This window comes from Ptychodera flava, chromosome 11, assembly GCF_041260155.1.
Source record: "Ptychodera flava strain L36383 chromosome 11, AS_Pfla_20210202, whole genome shotgun sequence".
Taxonomy (NCBI): Eukaryota; Metazoa; Hemichordata; class Enteropneusta; family Ptychoderidae; genus Ptychodera; species Ptychodera flava.
In genome coordinates, this window is record NC_091938.1 from 34073103 (window position 1) to 34087881 (window position 14779).

A 14779-nucleotide genomic window follows, 5' to 3' on the forward strand; every position below is an offset into this window, starting at 1 on the left:
GTGAACATACTGTATGCTGTTTGCACCAGTTGATTTTAAATACTGAGGAAATTAATGTAATTTTCAGTGATATGAACAGATAACTATATATCTTTGATGTAGTTAGGCGCCCATAAGGCAGTTGATTTGACAGTTTCAATCATTACCCTAGCATTACTCTGGTCAGATAGTGTGATTATAGAGTACAATATATGTTTTGTACATTACTTCATCCCAAGCCTCATTATGCAGATCTTCACTGTTTGTTGAAAGTAATTGAATTCATCTGAAGCTCTAGGCAGGTCAGTTTTACGAAAATTGAAATCTAAATAGCTTTCAACAAAATGTGTCAGGTTCCTGATTGGTCAACCATGTTGCAGATATCAACATTACCAAACAATGAGAAATATACCCATATTTTGTTTCACAGGTTTTCTCTGTGGACACATGTGATATTGAATTTTTCTTGTCAAACACTGAAATATAAAGTTTACCATTTATTCTTAAGAGCAGAAACTTTTCATGATGATTGCTTAATTAAGTTTTCAAACCAGTAATGGCTAGTTTAAAACAGTCAAGAGACCTTAACATGGCAATTCAGACAAACTATACACCAAGCCTGTTACCAAGGAGATGACAAAGTTACCATCACCTGAGGACCTCAAGGGCAAGATTCTTGTCAAGGTAATTTCCAACACAGATATTCAGCATTTCAATTCCTGCTTGTTCAGTGCAACACATCATCACTGTTTATTGCAGCCATACATGATATGGGTATGATAAAGTTGAAAGTGTTTTGTGAGAAATTTGCCTCTGACGTGTTGTTGTTGGGTTTTCTGTGCGTGTTTTGGAAATACATAAAACCATAGCAAAAACAACAAAATGAAGGACATGATATGTGTAAGAATTATTTCCACCAGAATTTTCTTTTGTGTAAACACAAGAAGAGTAATAAGTCACAGAGTTGTTTTCCCATGAAGTTAAATGAATTCTTAAATGAAATGAACAGAGAGGAAAGTTGTTTTCTGAAGGAATTCTGAAAACTGGATTTATGATTTATGGAAGCAAGTTTCAGCTGCCATTATATGACCCAGTAAAATTGTGTGTGAAATTTGTCTGATATATCCTCACTATTTGGTGATTTTTCAGGGTAAGAAACTCAAGGAGGCAGTCAAAGAGGATGATGATGGTGAAGTGAGTGATGAAGATGAAGCAGCTGATATGGATGATGATGAAGTCAAGAAGAACGTCCAATCTAAGGAAGTAAGTTTCTCTCTCAGACAAGAGTTTCAAGAAAATGTAGGGAGACCCCAGTAATTAAATTCTTTTTATGTGTGTGTTCATTCAAAATTTTTGAAAGGGAAGCAGGTTAGCAGTTCGAAAACAGAGGTAACAGGGAAAGTTTTACTCACTCAAGTTTATGTTTACTTGAATGTTTCCATGTAACATGAGTGCCTATTCAAGAATTGGAGCAGAATCTTCTTTTCACTTAAATTATTCAAACTACAACGTAACATTCTGCAAGTATGATGGCATTTGATGTAGCACTTTTCACAAAGTTTGTAAACGAAGATTTGCAGGAAGGAAAGCTGCAGAATAAAGCCCTATCCAAATACATTACAGAATGTAATTACTTACATCTGACTGTGTGCTAATATTGGTTTTTAAGAGAAACATAAATTGTGTCTATCCTCAATATCTCGGGTTTTAAAAGCAAATAGTTTGCCTTTGCAAGGTGGACTCATCAACCACCTGTAGGCAGAAACTCATCACCTATCCCCAGAGCAGGGAATTCATAGAAAGGTAACAACCATACATCTTGGTCGGCAACATTGGAAAGATACCAGATCAAGTAAAATAGTGTGCTTGTCATGATAATCATATGTACCTGTTTAATGCCTTTACATCTCAGTAAACCAAAAATGTGCAGTTATTTTCACACATCATCAGGCACGTAATGTGGAATTTTACCTGCCAGCCAAATTTTATGTGCTTCAGGCAAGCAGTTATTTCCTGTTTTGCTCCAACTACTTCATCATGAATTCCATTGACAAAGTCTATTCAACAAAGTCAAGCCAGTTTAAGAAAAATTACTGACATGCTGGCAAAAAATAGCAAAAGTATATTCAAGAATTTTCTCATTATAAAATTTTTTTATCATTAACAGAAAAAGAAATTGAAACTAGCCAAGGAGCTGTCAGATCTGGTAGTTTTATGCAAGAGTGTTCACTTCTCATCATTTGAACATACCAGAGAGAATTGTGAGTATCAGGCAGATTTGCTGTTTTTTAACTTATTACTAAAGCATTACTGAAGCAGATAATTGTGGACATCACTGAAGAGGTTTTGATTTTGAGAACCAAACTTTGGCTGAACTTTAAATACTATATATTTTCCATGATGATATCAACCAAGTACTCTAAATATTTGAATGTCTGCATTTGTGCTGATCACCAGTGTGAAGGTAGTATGCGCCTTAAAATCGTAAGACTTAAACTTTTGCTCAAACTTTCCTTTATTGATAACGAAATTTGAACCATTCTCTTTCAAAACGAAGAATAAAACTCAAGGGTCACGGTTTCATCTTTGCAAATTGTGTTACTATGGAAACAAATACTCTTAATTTACCAATAACCCAAATTCAAATTGCCACCATCTCTGTGTTAAGTCCATGAGAAAATTGAAATTTTCAATTTTCAATTTTTACAAAAATAAGCAGGTAGTAAGTTTATTTACTCCTTTAGCTTCAAATTTAGCCCCATGGCCGAACAAATTATTATTATTATTATTATTATACTTTATTGTCCTAAAAAAGGATAATCACCTACAGCTAAGAGGATAGAAATAACAACCAGACAGACATAAAAACAAAAACAAAACGAAACACAGACTAAGTCAGCAAACACACGAAAAAAAAATACACTTCAGAGATTGAGTCTCTTAATGGCTGTTGGAACAAAGCTCTTTCTGTACCTTAATTTGTTACACTTCAAGCAGCGAAATCTCCTTCCTGAAGGCAATAATTCAAATAAGGAATACAAGGATGCTTTACGTCAGCAGTGATTGCTCGTGCTTTGCGCAGTATTGCATTATCTGTGAGCACTGAAAGGGACGGAGTGGGTCTACCAATTATCTTAGCAGCTGTTTGCGAGATTTTTAACAACAACAAATGGTAGATCAGAAAAGTGTTGTAAAAGTTTGAGAGTCCAAATATCTTTCCTTTAGGTGTATTCATTCGTTTACACTCACTGTTCTCACTAATGCAGTGGACAAAACAACCAATTATTTTCTTGTTTGTTTGTCGACAAAGATTCTTTCTATGAGATGTCATCATTCGGTGAAAGCAAAGCCCTGTCACTGGCCAAGGAGAGTGCCCCTGATTACATCAAACACAACCAGCTTCAGTTGAGTCGTACATATCCCGGTGGAATTAGAACCAATTCCAGCAACTACAATCCACAAACACTATGGAATGCAGGATGTCAGATCGGTAAGTTTGGTTTCCCACAATGGAAATCAGTCTTTGGGTGTTGTCTTGCTATGCCGTTACCAGTTCAGCTGTCACATGATGTCTCACCAAGAAATGTATCTTGCCAAAAGTCACCTTGCAGCATCAAATGTTGGAAGTTGTCAATCACTCTTCAATATTACAGCATTGTTAGACATGTCTTTCACCATGTAAAGCTGTTGTCTTCCAATTTTAATACACCCCTGGTTTAACAATCAGTCACATGGCCAGTGCCAATCTGTTTCACTGATTAGCTGAATTCCACAAAAAAGTTCCAATGCCATTTTAACCTCACCTTCTGTTTTTTCCTGCTCCATCTATAGTTGCATTGAATTACCAGACATCAGGCGATGAGATGGATCTGTATCTAGGTAAATTCAAACAGAATGGTAACTGTGGATACATACTAAAACCATCAATCCTAACATCACGTAAGTTCCAGTTCATTTTCTGCTAGATGTTGACATCTGTCAAGAAACTGTTTGAAGATGCAATAGATACAATAGCTAAACCTTGAACAATGTCATCATTCATACATTGTAAGTAAAACAGCGAAGTCAAAAAACCCAAAAGCATGATAAATATACTTATTTTGGAAACTAAATCAGATTGGAAAGCAAACTTGTATACACCCTGTGTGGTTTCTTTTAGCTGCATGATATTAACCAACTTTGTAGAAATTGAATGATGCTGTAATAGGATTTGTCTGTCAAACATTTTTCAATAGATGTGAATGTTTCGGTAATTTATGTGTCAAAGTTCAAGTTGTACCTGTACATTACTGGAAGTAATTTATCGATACTAGTATATTTATTCTCTTGAATGTGTCTAATGTCTTTGCTATGTACATGTAGCTAATGCTATTTTGATTTGAAGGTTGTGAGTAAGATGCTGTATTTTGCTCTAATGTTATTGTTTCACAGCGAAAACAACATTTGATCCGGAGAACCCAGGTGATGAATCCAGGTGTCTTCTGAAAATCAAGGTATGATATGGCATATCTAAATTTCCATCCCTATTAGCAAAATGTGGAAGTAGTTCTTAATTATGTCAGGGTCGAATTAATACAGAAGTGGACGCTGCTCAGACAGACAAACAAACAAACACAGATAATTTTGATAACACAATATGTACCTTATCAGTAATGAAGAGGGGTAGAAAGCAGCTCATGACAAGTTTTTCAGAGATAAATTTTAACAAAGCTTTTCTATTCTGCTGTTTACTTGAAATCAGAGTCTATGAAGCAAAGGTACATTTTGCTCTTGCATTTGTTAAAATTCAATTGTTCCCCATAGAATTTACAGGCTATAACATACCTGGAGATAATGGCCATTTTGAGTTTCAAATAATGGTAAATTATAGGTAATTTGTTTCTGTTACTGACATTTTGCAAAACAAGACCTGATTTTTTGCTCACGTGTTCACACACGTGAGCATATGGTTTAGCCATGTCTGTCTGTGTGTGTGTCTGTGTGTGTGTCTGTGTGTCCGTGTGTCTGTATCCCCATTATCTCAAAAACGGCTGAACCACAGTCCCTCTATCCACCGGTCTGGAAACGCCTATTGTAAAAGGTGTCAATCACCTAGACCGCACAGCCGAACCGCGATACGAGGGCCATTCACGTGATAATGCGTAGCTTGGGTTTGTCCTGCATACCACAGTCCCCGATTTTGTGTACGATTTTCTCGAATTTTCGCTGTTTTTGGCTCTATTAAGTGTTCTCTGCGTCTATCTACGACACGAAGACAGAAATTATCATATCCTGAAACCGGTGTGTGTTTTTCGTGATCCTTATCCCATCGTAAATGATGATAGTGTGCGATAATTTCTGGGGTTGACCGCTGCGAGTGTGTTGACGTACGTAGCACAAGCAAGGGCTGGAATCACACCGGAAAATTTGTGGTCCCCCTTCTCTTGCAATGCTAGTTGTCAGTGTCTCCAAATATGATCTAAATATGTTTTCTGTGTAATATTCTGTGAAATCATGTCTGTTAACTGAACAGAATAGGAAAGACAACTGCAGAAATGCATGTAGATTTTAGTTGTGTGGTCGCACATTTTCCCATGCAGCGTCAATATGGCGAACTCTCGATACGTACGCTCGCTCAGGCACGGCTGGAAACACACCGGAAAATTTGTCGTCCATTTCTCTTGCAATGCTAGTAGTCAGTGTCTCCAAATATGATCTAAATATGTTTTCTGTGTAATATTCTGTGAAATCATGCCTGTTAACTGAACAGAATAGGAAAGACAACTGCAGAAATGCATGTAGATTTTAGTTGTGTGGTCGCACATTTTCCCATGCAGCGTCAATATGGCGAACTCTCGATACGTACGCTCGCTCAGGCACGGCTGGAAACACACCGGAAATTTGTCGTCCATTTCTCTTGCAATGCTAGTAGTCAGTGCCTCCAAATATGATCTAAATATGTTTTCTGTGTAATATTCTGTGAAATTATGTCTGTTAACTGAGCAGAATAGGAACGACAACTGCAGAAATGCACGTAGATTTTTGATGATTTTAGCATTTTCCCATGTAGCGTCAATATGGCCACAGTCCCTCTATCCACTAGAGGGACTGTGATATGGCGAACTCTCGATACGTACGCTCGCGCTCAGGCACAGTAAATACCTTTTACAAAATGCTATCATGTCAACACAATAACAAATTTGGTAATGAACTACTCAGCTGTCGATGTTAATATTCAGCTGATTTTGCCTGTCTTCTTGATTTCGGGCAATAGTCCATGACACTTGCGAACAGTGCATGGCCATTTTGTTTTTCGATCGTGATCATAATGCAACCATAATGTGTGGTCCCTTTCAAGCTTTATCTAGAGGGGCAACGTTACCCATTTAATGAAAAAATAAATTGTTTAGTGTTTCTAAAGTGAACAAGTTGTAATGTTTTGTGATATTCTGAAAATAACAACCACAAACGTCATGTTTTTGAACGATCACATTGCGGCTGTCATAGGATCGTGGGGTAGCGACATCGATATAGCGGCCAGTTGAACATTGTCAGTGTCCTTTGTTTAAGGTGTGAATCGTGTGTTGGTTCATATCACGGAGTGTCACAAAGAAACCAGCCACGTTTCCAGACCGGTGGATAGAGGGACTGTGGCTGAACGTATTTCAGTCAAATTTGGTAGACATCTTCAGAATTCAAATGGCTAGAACTGAAAAGGTTTTGGTGGGCGTGGCTTGCATATTAATGAAGTTATCACAGTTTTATTTTTGTGATACATGGTAGTCTATGGGAAGCATGATGACCATGGTTTCTGGACATCTCGACCCCTAACCAACTCGACCCCAGTCAACTCGACCCGCTACCAACCTAATCCTGGTTAGACCTTATAGCCTTGCTCCTTCATGCCAAATATCAAAGTCACAGGTCTTGCCAATTTTGAGAAGAAGATTTTTAAAGTATTATTTTTCTGATTTTTCTATGACCTTTGACCTCCCCTATACCTATGCAGCTAAGCTATGGCAATGGCTTATTCTGGCCTATGTTAAAGTCCAAGACAGCCAGCGTCTATTGGACAATGGCCAGTAGGGGACCAAATTGCTCTCCACAATTTTGGGGATTCCACTTGACCTTTGACCTTTGCATCTTCCTGCAACTCATTTATTATGTGCATTTCTAATTCTGAGCTAGCCAATAGAGCTAGAGGTCTGATTTTGGTATATAGGGATAACTTAGCAATACAAATTTTTTGACAAAATGTCATGTGATCTCGATGACCTTTGACCTTAAATATGAGTATATGTCCATAACTCAGTAACCACAAGTGCTACACCCTTCATATTTGGTATGATGGGAGACCTTATGACATCACATCCTGTACCTCATTAATTATGCGCATATCTAATTCTGAGCCAGCCAATAGAGCTAGAGGTCTGATTTTTGGTATATAGGGATAACTTAGCAATACAATTTTTTTGACAAAATGTCATGTGACCCCGATGACCTTTGACCTCAAATATACATATATGGCCATAACTAAGTAACCACAAGTGCTACACCCTTCATATTTGGTATGATGGGAGACCTTATGACATCACATCCTGTACCTCATTAATTATGCGCATATCTAATTCTGAGCCAGCCAATAGAGCTAGAGGTCTGATTTTTGGTATATAGGGATAACTTAGCAATACAATTTTTTTGACAAAATGTCATGTGACCCCGATTACCTTTGACCTCAAATATACATATATGGCCATAACTAAGTAACCACAAGTGCTACACCCTTCATATTTGGTATGATGGGAGACCTTATGACATCACATCCTGTACCTCATTAATTATGTGCATATCTAATTCTGAGCCAGCCAATAGAGCTAGAGGTCTGATTTTTGGTATATAGGGATAACTTAGCAATACAATTTTTGACAAAATGTCATGTGACCCCGATGACCTTTAACCTCAAATATACATATATGGCCATAACTAAGTAACCACAAGTGCTACACCCTTCATATTTGGTATTATCTGAGACCTTATGACATCACATCCTGTACCTCATTAATTATGCACATATCTAATTCTGAGCCAGCCATAGAGCTAGAGGTCTGATTTTTGATATATAGGGAGAACTTAGCAATACAATTTAACTGATTTTAGTCATTGAAACTTGCTATATACATTCAAGATACTGTGATATAACATTATTGAAAGTCAAAAGACATTTTTACTTCAGCCAATTCCTAATTTGCATATTAAATGAATTTTCATACTTAGGGATATTCATCTGAATTGACTTGATCAAAATTGATGTAACTTGCTATGTACATTTCAGACACTGTAATACAATATTATTGAAAGTCATTAAGAATTTTCTCTTCAGCCAATTCCTAATTTGCATGTTTAATGAACTTTCCTAATTAGAGATATATATCTGAATTGACTTGACCAAAGTGACAAAACTTGCTACATATATTGCAGATACCATGATACAACATTATGACAATCATTAAGCATTTTTACTTAAGTCAGTTCCTAATTTACATATTTAATGAACTTTGCTTATTAGGGATATATACTGGGATTTACTTGATCAAAGTTGGCAAAACATGACAACATTGATGATTATACCTGGTTAAAACAATATCGAAAGTCATTTCACATTTTCATGTCAGCTAATTTACAATTTGCATATGTAATGAGCTTTCACAGCTCGGCATATATGGCTTGAAGGACTTGGCCAACAGTAATTACACTTGCTATATAAAATGGTTTTACAATGACAGCAGTCAAAGAACTTTAATATTTTTATTTCAGCTAATTACATATTTGTATACTTCATGACCTTTGAGAATTAATCGGCGGTGATTATTGTTCATTATGTTGATCATAATACTTTCAATGAAGTTGCAAACATGTGGCAAAGGTTCAAATTTACACATAACTGTATGAAACACGTGAGCATTTTCAGTTCATATCTGGTTATTCCTTATTATGAAAGAGAAAATGGTTTAAACTTTTTTAGGGAAAATGTTCCCATTCAAAAAGTTTTAAACTGTCTGTTGTGAAGTGCATATTAACTTATGGTGTATATTTGACACTAGGTTAAACTATGATATCCTGTAAATTGTCCTTCTTCATACCATGTGTACCGTTTCATAAGGCTTGTTTGATTTCTGCTTTGACAGAAAAGTCTATTTTATTTTTCTGTGCAATGATTTTTGTAGGTGATAAGTGGTCAACAACTACCAAAGATCAGTAGTGAAATTATTGATCCATATGTGAAGGTTTACATCTATGGTGCATCTTGTGATTGGAATGAAGCTAAAACAGAAGTTGTTCATGACAATGGTAAGTTTATTTATTGTATTTGTCCCCTTCATCTGACAGTAACCTTTCTATAACCTTATTTCACATTAATTCAATATCCATTGAGAAGGAGATGTAGCTAGGTGGTTCTGAATGCCGATGTCTTTGCTAGGACAGTTGATACCATAGGTTTTGAGTTCATATCCAATAGAAAATAAAATCTTTTTAAGTCACACACTTGTTTTTATGAGTAATTTGTAATATTGCAACATTCAGCTATAGAGCACCTAACATTTTTGAGAAATTTGATTAATATGAAGATCCAATTATAATAGTTGCAATCGTGTTATATTTTTCAAAACGTTTAGAATCCAGAATTTAGTGCAATACCAATAGTTTACTCGAAGGATAAAGGGGTACATATTTAGGGTAGAAAATCTCAAGTTTGTTTTTAATGATGAAAATTAATTATTCAGATTGAAAAAAGATGGTATTGCTTAATGAAATTTAATATCTCACTTGAAACTAGAGAATGTGTTGAAAAAACGACACTTTGTTTTGCATTGTCTGTTCTCATTCGTAAATGTCAGGGTTGAAAGACTAGCATTTGAAAAAGTGATTCAAATCATGATACGCAAAATTGAAATGACTTGTACTCAAAATGTAACTTTATTGCCAAAGAAAGTTCTTGTCTTGATATAAGAATTTAAAGAATATAATTGGGAAAATTTCAAATAATTTGACCCTGCCTGATTGGAGTTAAATATTTTTCAAATGTTGATTGTGGTAGAAAAAAGAAGCCAGGAAATTGGGTGATTGGCATACATTTGCATAAATTTAAACTTTTATCTCACCCAACTTTATGACTGTTTGTCATTCTAAAAGGTGAACCCAGCCAGTATTTTATCTTGGGTGAACAAATAAATGAAAATGGAATGAATCTTTGTAATAATGTGATTTTAGTAAAATACTCTTTGTTATACACATACAATGCCACCTTGTAGTCATACAACAACAGCCAAACAGTGTTTGATAATGTCCCTGTCTGATGTTATCGCCCTCTAGTGTTTGTACATAACTCTGTTTTCTTGTTTTTCCAGGATTCAATCCAAAATGGGATGAGACTCTTGAGTTTGACATCAAAGTACCGGAACTGGCCATGGTTAGGTTTCTAGTACGTGACTATGAGAGGATAGGCACCAATGAGTTCATAGGTCAATACACTATTCCCATGACCAGCATGCAACAGGGTGAGTCATTCAATCATATCTGTATAGAACCCCCCTCCAACTCATGATTGGTTTAACCCTACTCATTTGTTTACAACCTCTTTTAATTGGATTTTGGAGTCAGACAATGTTTGAAAAGGCGTAGACAGGAGTAATATGTTCCTTCTTCAACCATGGTAAATTCATCATATTCTTTGAATTTAAGTAAAATATACAGTAGATATTGTTTAGAAAAACACAAATTTTAGACACACAGTCAAACCTGAGTACAGTGGTCACCCAAGGGACCAAGAAGAAGTGAGCACTATATGGAGGTGGTCATTCTTTCAGATTGGGTGCATCTGTAAGTTCTGTTCTAAATTTAGGTGTATCTTTCTTTACTCTTTCAACAGGCTATCATCACATCCCTCTGCTGTCTAAAGTCGGAGAGCCTTTGCTACCTGCAAGCCTCTTTGTTAATGTTAGCATCACACCAGCCAAGAAGACTTGAGCGAATCTTCCTATCTTCCATATATGGTCAGATGTTAACACATATCTTCCTTATAAGGTCATGGATATGATCAGCAATACCATAAAAGGACACCAATTACTAATATGAAATTGCAACATATGGTAATGTTATAAGCGATGTGAAACTTTTGTCAGATTTTAGCACCCAGTATTCTGTATTTAAGAAAAAAACTAACATGTGCAATTCCAATATTTGCAAGTTTTATCCGTTTTAAATTAGATATGCATGTATAGTGGTCTTGTATGCAAATGTAGAACAAGCATGCTGCACTTTTAACAGAACAAAATTATTAACTTCCAGATTGGATTTTATCAACTTCCAAGGGATTTGTATCATCAAGATATTTTAGTCATAGGAATTTTTAGAGTACACGCATACATGAATTTTGTATAGCTTTTTAGAAAACTCACATTTTACTCAGTACTAAACAGTCCTCATGAACATATGGTCATACATGAATCTTTTTAATCAATGAAAAAATCAGGTGAATGTATAGAAGTCTTTCCTTCCAAATAATATAATGTCAATTTTAATCATGAAATTTTAAATTCTTCAAATCTTCCTGAGCTCTAATGCTTTTCTGACACTTTTGATCAAAGATTACTAAAAGAGGTATTTTAATCATTTCCTGGATATTCTTGAAATCATCCAAAGTTCCAATCTGTTTTAACAGAAAATACCTTTTTACCATTTTCAATCAATTTTAAGCAAATACCAGGGTGTTAATCATGTTTTATCTACAAGAAAGATGGTACTGATCTGTAATTTTGTATCTGAAAATCTTACTTGAAGGTGTGCCTATATTTTTTAATAATCTTCAAATAATGTATCTTTTAGATTAAGAACTATCTTCATTTTCAAATTGTCTCTTTTAATTGTGCCTTCCAAATCTTTTCAATCACATGGTCTTCTACAGGTCTTTACATAGTAGACCAGGTGGTCCAATTCTATATGTAAATCAGGTAATCATGTCGCCAATCAAATCTCTGAGTCAATTGACCTTCTGTAGTTCCTGCTTCCACAGTAGAACAAGTACACATGTAATGATTTTGTATGTAATCTGTCAGCTGTAGACCAGTGGTATACGGCAAAAGAGATGTACTTATTTTAAAGGATGGACTTTGTAAACAGTTTGCCTTCCAAAACATTCATTACATGCACTGTGATAGGCTCTCATTCCAAGGACAACAGATGCTATGATTCTCTATGCAAAATTTTCATAGTACTTTCCTAGTATTTTCAACAATTGAATTACCATGGTAATGTGGCATATCAATATTTGAGCTGTGAACAAAGTCACACAATACTTCTTGAATACAGAATTAAAGTAGTCAAATAGAATTAATATTTTCAGGACATTCTGTTGAAGGCAAATTGCAAAGTGAAAACATATCTCTGTATAATGTGTTTTTCTTAGATTAGCACTTATAGATTTTAAAAGTTTGACAATTCACATGCAGACAGACTTGTAGATGTAGTAACTTGATTTAGAGGAGATACTGCATTGATGTAGTCGTGATATCACAGTGGTCTGTAACAGCAGACACCCTGTTAGAAACCTTTGATTGTCTTTGTGTTGGTGACACTCTGTAAGGTGGCTTTGAATGTTTTTGTGTCGGTGACTCATCTATGAGAATTTATAGAAGGATTAGGTGTCCCTATGATTGTTGTGAAGTTGTTACAACTGTGTACCAATGTTTGACTGATGATGGATGACCTTGACCTGTCATTGACACTGCAAGTCTCTAGTATCAGTCAAGGTTCCACTGTGTCAGCATACATGTATCTATCTATGTATCCTCATTTGTAGAGAAAGATGCATGGAAGTTATGCGACTCAGAAAATCTTGGAAAAAAGTGTTATCATTCCATCTGTGTGGGTCTTAGGTTTGATGTAGTGTATGTACATTTAATATAATTGTGGGGTTTAAAAAATGAAATATTGTAAGGTTAGTTTTTGATATCTGTTTTGTATGATTACCATAATGACTGACAGTCTACAAATCATATTTAATTGAACTGTATACATGGAACCTGAGCTAGAATCTTGAACAGTTGAATCTGTCAGTGTCTGGGTGAAATCAGATTTTGCTATCATTCGGTCTCCCACTGTTTCATTTAATAAAGGAAGACAGCATTTAAGTCATCAGGAAATCCTGCACTGTAGCATAAATATTTGTTTGTGAAGATACACAGCTGCCACAAGTAATTTGATATACTAACATGATATAAAAACTTAAACCACACAGCATTATGATTATTCATTATATGATTTTGGATCGCTGCCAAATTTACTTCAATCACTCCAACAGTTTTGATTGTAAGTTGTAGTTTTGCTGCATATCAGCACAGACCGTATACTGTATTGTTTCATAATGTATGCTCTGCTTTCACAGAATGGAAGATTGCAATTGATTTTGAAGTTGAATCAGGAAATATGTACATTTACACTGAGATTTGTAGTTATTGATTTTGATATGTGTAAAATTATGTAGCATATGTTAATTGAAAAATATATTTTAATCTATAATTTACATGCTGTAAAATGGTTTCTATTCCTTTCTGGCAAAGTACATTTCACACTGGTTTTTTTTTCTTTGACGAAGAACATTTCAATTGTACTGAATCGGTTGAAGTTGTATTTGTAGGTGTTAGTAAAAGAATTACTGGGGAAAGTTTATGGGAAAGATGATGTGAGAAAACAAGTGGTAAATGTTTGGGATAAAATATTTATCATGCAATAAACATGATGTTGACTGCAGATAGTAGTGTCTATTCATCTAATTTGAGACTAGGTGTTGTATAATGTCAGTCAAAATGTTCATGCGCTGAAAAATACAGAAAATGGAAGGCAAGAAAACCCTGTCAGATTCATTGAAACTTGGAAATTGTGATTCAAATAGAAGAGGAGAAATGTTCTCGTCAGCTGGAAAAAAACAAAAGAATCTTCCGATCTCTTTATGAGGGCGCTTTCTTGTGAAAGTGTGAGATTTGAAGCTTCCTGATCATATTTTCGCAGCTGCCTTTAATGTAATGTAGATATCTGTATCTTTATGTTTCTGACATCACTACTCCATTGTATTTTTTGGATGCAGAATTGAGGAAAATAAAAATTTCAATGTCTTCAAAGGGATTCTCTTTTGTCTAATATCTCTGTGACTAACAGATCCATTGTTTTCTAATATGCAACTACAAGGCTTCACGGCTTTCTCTGTTCTGGACATGTAAACAAACCTACACATCTAAACACAGTGAATATTTCTGTGATTAACAGAGTCATTGCTACTCATCTTACAATTGGACTACAAGTCTTTGAAACTTCATTTCTGACGCTATTCTTGACTGCGGAGTGATGTCACTTTCACCTCAGGCACGCGAGTGAGGTGAATTTGGATTTGACTATACAGGACAATGAACAATGCAAAAATTATGTGACACAGGACAGAACTTAGTGTTTATCATTTACATAATGTTGAAACTTTGAATACTGGTGTAAAGGTTGAAAAATCCACACTTTAATATTTTGTTCTCACGGCAGTTTGATGCAAAAATAACGTGAAAAACTGAAAGTTCCCGGATGACCGCGGAAATGTATACACATAAACACACTTTATTCTACCCCTGTCAATGTTACCCAGTTCATTTTCAAACCCATCATCCATGCTATGTTCTGCCCTTCAGTCATTCTCAGCACATTAAACTCTAAATTGTGACATCAGCAAAACATTGACATCGAACTTTTCCACTCATAAACCAAACCATACACGTATCTCATG

At 35.4% G+C, this 14779-nt stretch overlaps 1 protein-coding gene across 1 annotated transcript in view; it reads left to right on the top strand.

Annotated features, from left to right (window-relative positions):
- LOC139144133 (1-phosphatidylinositol 4,5-bisphosphate phosphodiesterase delta-1-like) overlaps window positions 1-14136 on the top strand; it is a 44825-nt gene extending 30689 nt beyond the window's left edge. The window contains exons 12-20 of the mRNA XM_070714792.1: window positions 581-663; window positions 1129-1242; window positions 2147-2240; window positions 3290-3469; window positions 3811-3918; window positions 4411-4472; window positions 9183-9306; window positions 10365-10514; window positions 10886-14136. Of these exons, the coding sequence (XP_070570893.1) occupies window positions 581-663; window positions 1129-1242; window positions 2147-2240; window positions 3290-3469; window positions 3811-3918; window positions 4411-4472; window positions 9183-9306; window positions 10365-10514; window positions 10886-10983 (1013 nt within the window). The 3' untranslated portion in view covers window positions 10984-14136. The remainder of the gene's footprint in view (window positions 1-580; window positions 664-1128; window positions 1243-2146; window positions 2241-3289; window positions 3470-3810; window positions 3919-4410; window positions 4473-9182; window positions 9307-10364; window positions 10515-10885) is intronic.
- The last annotated feature ends 643 nt before the right edge of the window (window positions 14137-14779 follow it).